Source organism: Orycteropus afer, unplaced genomic scaffold (assembly GCF_000298275.1).
Source record: "Orycteropus afer afer isolate SDZICR_OR568_19922 unplaced genomic scaffold, OryAfe1.0 scaffold01741, whole genome shotgun sequence".
Lineage (NCBI taxonomy): Eukaryota > Metazoa > Chordata > Mammalia > Tubulidentata > Orycteropodidae > Orycteropus > Orycteropus afer.
In genome coordinates, this window is record NW_006923328.1 from 29,855 (window position 1) to 34,691 (window position 4,837).

The window sequence follows — 4,837 nt, forward strand, 5'->3', positions numbered from 1 at the left end:
GCAAATCTCCAGTGCAGTGGGTTAAGCAGGTATTTATCCTCACAGAGAATGTATGTAAAAGGCAGCAGTGAAGCTGGTTTGTTCTCTTCCATCTTTCACACTCGCCCCACTCAAGGCAGAGTCACACAGTACACTTCCCTTCAGCTTGCCGAGTAGGTGATCTCCAGCAATTGCTCACCGTGGTCAGTTTAGCTGCAACCAATAAAATGGAGTGTGTTGAGCTCCTTCAGTGGTGTCTGATAAGGCTAGAAAAGGTGAGAATTGAAGAACTGGTTTCTTGTCCCAAATTGTCCTGGGGTGCTCCTTTTTCTAAAAGCAAACAGCAATTAATAAATATCAAATTGTGTGGTGTTTCCTTCTGTCTTAACATGATCACTTTTCTTAATTCTATTAATTCATTTTAGGGTTACACTAATGTTAGGAGATTGGTAAGGCAAGTATTATTTAGGGGTTCTTTGTATTAAGGAAACTGTTTTGATCAAAGATTCTAAATAAAAATCCTGATAAAAATGGGGAAAATACAGAAGAGAATTTCAAAATCTCACAGAATCCAGACTTTCTGGAGCCACTGAGGCTGGATGAACCCCCTAAACCTTAAATCATCTTTACACCTTACACCAAAAAATATCCCCTGAATTCTTCTCTAAGGCAAACCGTAGTTTAGTTTAATTAATAAAGAATGTCTGCCTTGAGTATTGTGTTATTTTAAGAAGTATTTATATGGGATCAAATTGACAACAGCAACTCGAAAGATTAGATAGAAAACATGGGGGGTATTGAATTTATGTTAAGGGAGGAGGAACACTTTGGAAAAGGAAGGTGCCACGACTTGAAGAATGTAATCAGTGTCACCTGAATTGTACATGGAAAAATTGTTGAATGTATGTTCTGCTGTATATAGTCTTAACAGCAACCACAAATAAAATAAATTACAAAAAGAAAACTGAGAGAAAATAGGAGTGACTTGTCTGAAGTAGCATAACGGGGCCTAAGCCAGCTTTCCCATCACAGACAAGTGGTGTCCTCCCACACTCCACCAAAGTCCCAGGACTGGTTCCTTTCCAAGATAGGAGTCAGGGCCCTTTACTCTACCCACCATTTTGCTGCCCTTAAAATACAGTATTAAAATTACATACAGGATTGCAGGGCCATGCACTGGGAATTTTGGATTAGTGGGGATAGTGATTTTAAAAAGCCTTGTTTTCCTCTAATAGGATCACAGGAAATCACATCAGACTTAGATAATTTTCAGTGATTATGAAGCTTGTTTGATTTTTACTTTTTAAGAAATTATTAAATGACCTTTTGAGAACTGATTTTACATGAACTTGACCTTCTTTTTCTTTAATCAGGTTATTACTGTATTTTCGGCATCTAATTACTATGAAGAAGGCAGCAATCAAGGAGCTTTCCTCAAACTGGGTCATTGTAAACCTCCTACATTTGTACAGTATCAAGTAACTAAGTCACCGTGCCCAAAGCCTCTTTCTCAAAGGTGTGTATACTCTAAGGAGAATACTCAGCACCAGCATTGGTGACAGATTAGAGCCAGTCTGGCATGACGAAGGGAAGCCACGGAAGTGAAGATAACTACTTATTGGTGACTCATTGATTTAAACAAAATGGAAATGGTTCCAGACTCTAAGTGGTGAATTGTACCCATATTTGAAACCAAAAGGAGCAATTTTAAATTTATACAACTCTTTAGATGGAAAAAAATTCAGCACCCAGGGACAGTTTCTAATTAAATGGAAAGAAACAAGGGTCCCTACGCTCATCCAGTCCCCTAAGCTACAACCTTCTCTGTTGGACAAACAGCCCAATCTGGTCTTGCCCCTTTTCTTCTGGACCCAGAGGTGTATATGCCTAAAATAGTTGCATGTCTCCCTCCATGTGATGGCGTTAATAGCTTATCTTCCTTTCCCCCCACCCCTTTAACATTATTTTTTTTTTAGACTTTTTACCTATAAAACTAATGCACTGTCCACAAGTGAAGCAAACCAAAGACGTATAGAGAAAATGTTTATCATCTTCTCTCTCCCTACTTCTCAATAATCCTTTTCTCCACAGGTAACTAAAACAAGCAGCCTAGGGTGGACCTTTCCACCTCTACCTTTGCTCCTACAAAAATAGACTAGCAATTACTAATTCATTTAATAAAAAACATTTTTTGAACCTCTACTATGTGTCAGGCACACTGTTCCAGGTACAGGTGATACAGGAATCAGTCCAACAGTCTCTTCAAGGCAGTCTGGGCTCTTAGTATGAAGGGCCTCAGAATGCTTCAAGCTTCTACCCATTACCCATTTCCAAAGCCATTTCCACATTTTTAGGTATTCATTACAGCAGTACCCCACTTCCCAGTACCAGCTCTGTCTTAGTTTTCTAGGACGGCTGTAATAATAATAATAATAATAAAAACTGGGTAGCTTATAAGAATACAAAGTTATTGTGTTGTAATTTTGGAGGCTGGGTGTCTTGAGATCAGAGCGTCAGTCATGCTAATTCCGTCTGAGACTTTGAGGGAGAATCTGTTCCTTTCCTCTCCAGGGGTTCCTTGACTTGCAGCTGCATTTTCACATGGTGTTCTTCCCTCTGTCTCTCTGTCTCTTTGTATCCTTTCCTCTTTTATAAGGACACCAGTCATAAAGGATTAGAACCTACCTTACTCCAGTGTGACTTCATGCTAGCCTAACATCTTCAGAGACCCTGTTTCTAAACAGAGTCATATTCACAGGCTGAGAAAGTTCCTTTCTATTCCTATATTGAGTGTTTTTATCATGAAAAGGGGTTGGATATTGTCAAATCCTTTTTCTGCATTTACTGAGATGATCATGTAGTTTTTGTCTTTTTTTTCTGTGAATATGGTGTATTACCTTGTATAATTGGGATAAATCCCACTTTGTCATTATTCATAATCGTTTTTATATGTTGCTGGATATAGTTTGCTAATATTGTTGAGGATTCTTGCATCTATAGTCATAAGAGATATTAGCCTGTAGTTTGCTTTTCTTGTAATGTCTTTCTCTGATTTTGATATCAGAGTAATACTGGCTTTATAGAATCCGGTGGGCAGTGTATCCACCTCTTATTTTTTTGGAAGAGTTTGTGAAGGATTGGTATTAGTTCTTCAGATGTTTGGTAGAATTCACTGGGGAAGCCATTTTGCCTTGTTTTTGATACCATATTCAATATATGTGGAGAATTGTATTGATTTTGTTGTTGTTGAGAATATACACAGCAAAGCACAGACCAATTGAACAGTGTCTCCATGTGCAATTCAGTGACAGTGATGACATTCTCCAGGTTGTGCAGCCGTTCTCCCATCCTTCTCTGAGTTGTTCCTCCCCATTAACATAAACTCACCGCCCCCTAAGGTTCTGGCCCAGTCTTTCGAGTTGCTGTTGTCAATTTGATCCAATATAGATACTTCTTAAAAGAGTATTATACTGAAAGAAGATTTTTTTTTTTTACTAGTTAAGCTAAACTGTTGTTTGGTTTTAAGGAGCCTTTAGGAAATATTTTTCGTTTAAGGATTAAAGGTTATCTCAGGACAGTACTTTCAGGGATTCAGCCAATCTTCATGGCTCCAGGATGTCTGGAGTCCTGAGAACTTAAAAATCTGTTCTGCATTTCCCCCCTTTTGACCAGGATATTTCTGTGGAATCTTTGATCAAAATTTTGAGTAATGGTAGCCAGACACCATCCAGTTTCATGGCTTAGGAGGATGTTTTTCATGGAGGCAATTAGCCACACATTCCTTATCCTGCTTATAAGTATTCCATCTTTCTTCTTGTTATATGTCTATTTGGATTTTCTGTTTCTTCTTGAATCAGTTTTAGTAGTTCACTTCTTTCTAGGAATTTATCCATTTCATTTTGTCAGTTTTAGCGTTATGTGTTTTTGGCTTACCAAAAAAGAAGAGAGAAGATTAAAATGACTAAAACCAAGAGTGAAAGAGGGGATATCGCCACAAACCTTAAAGAGATTTAAAAAAAGTTATAAGAGAATACTATCAATAATTGTATGCTTGAGAAGAATGTATTATCTTACTGTTGTTTGATGGAGTATTGTTACGCTAGCACCATGTCTACTGAATTGTAATGCTTTGTCATATATATAATTCCCAGAAATAGTAATGATTTATGAAATTTCTATTATGTTCTACTTATGTATTTGTCTTGTTTCAGTGCCTGCTGTTTTCTTTAAGTAACTTTATAGTAAATTTGAACATCTGGTATAGCAATTCCATCTTTATTTTCCTTTTTCAAAATTATCTTAGAAAGTCTGAAAAATTAATTCCATGTGAATCTTTTAAATACGAAAGAAAATCCACTGGAAATCTTTTTTAAATTTTGCAAAATATACTCATGTACATACATACATATACACACATACATTCCCTATCTAGTACATGGTACGTATGAATTTAAGCACTTCATTTAAAGTGGAAACTGGTAAATGGTAACATAGCACGTAAAAATGGAACAGAACTGGATGATTTATGTAACTTTCACCTAATAATTGTTTTCTTTATGTAGTGTGAACATTATTGAAAATAGTGCCATCAGGATATTAAAAGAAAGAATGATGTCACGAAAAATTGTACTTGTTCATGCTTTTAAACTTCGGGACCACAAAGACGCAGGTAATAAAATCATGTAATATTTCACTACTTATTAACACATTAGGTAACATATCAATCAGTTTTTATGCTCTTTGCTTCCTTAAGGTTTCAGTTCTTTATTTTTACTGTAATGGGATGATTGAGATCAAAGTAAAATATAATCTGTTATACACTGGGGAAAAGTCATATTCTTCCTTCTCAGTAAGTTTC

The 4,837-nt window shown here is 36.5% G+C and overlaps 1 protein-coding gene across 1 annotated transcript in view; it reads left to right on the forward strand.

Moving 5' to 3' along the window:
* Positions 1 to 4,648, forward strand: part of LOC122152097 (serine/threonine-protein phosphatase with EF-hands 1-like) — a gene marked incomplete at both ends in the record, with an annotated part of 25,770 nt that extends 21,122 nt beyond the window's left edge. Inside the window, 3 exons of the mRNA XM_042783491.1 lie at positions 405 to 428; positions 1,353 to 1,495; positions 4,542 to 4,648. Of these exons, the coding sequence (XP_042639425.1) occupies positions 405 to 428; positions 1,353 to 1,495; positions 4,542 to 4,648 (274 nt within the window). The remainder of the gene's footprint in view (positions 1 to 404; positions 429 to 1,352; positions 1,496 to 4,541) is intronic.
* Between the last annotated feature and the right edge of the window lie 189 nt (positions 4,649 to 4,837).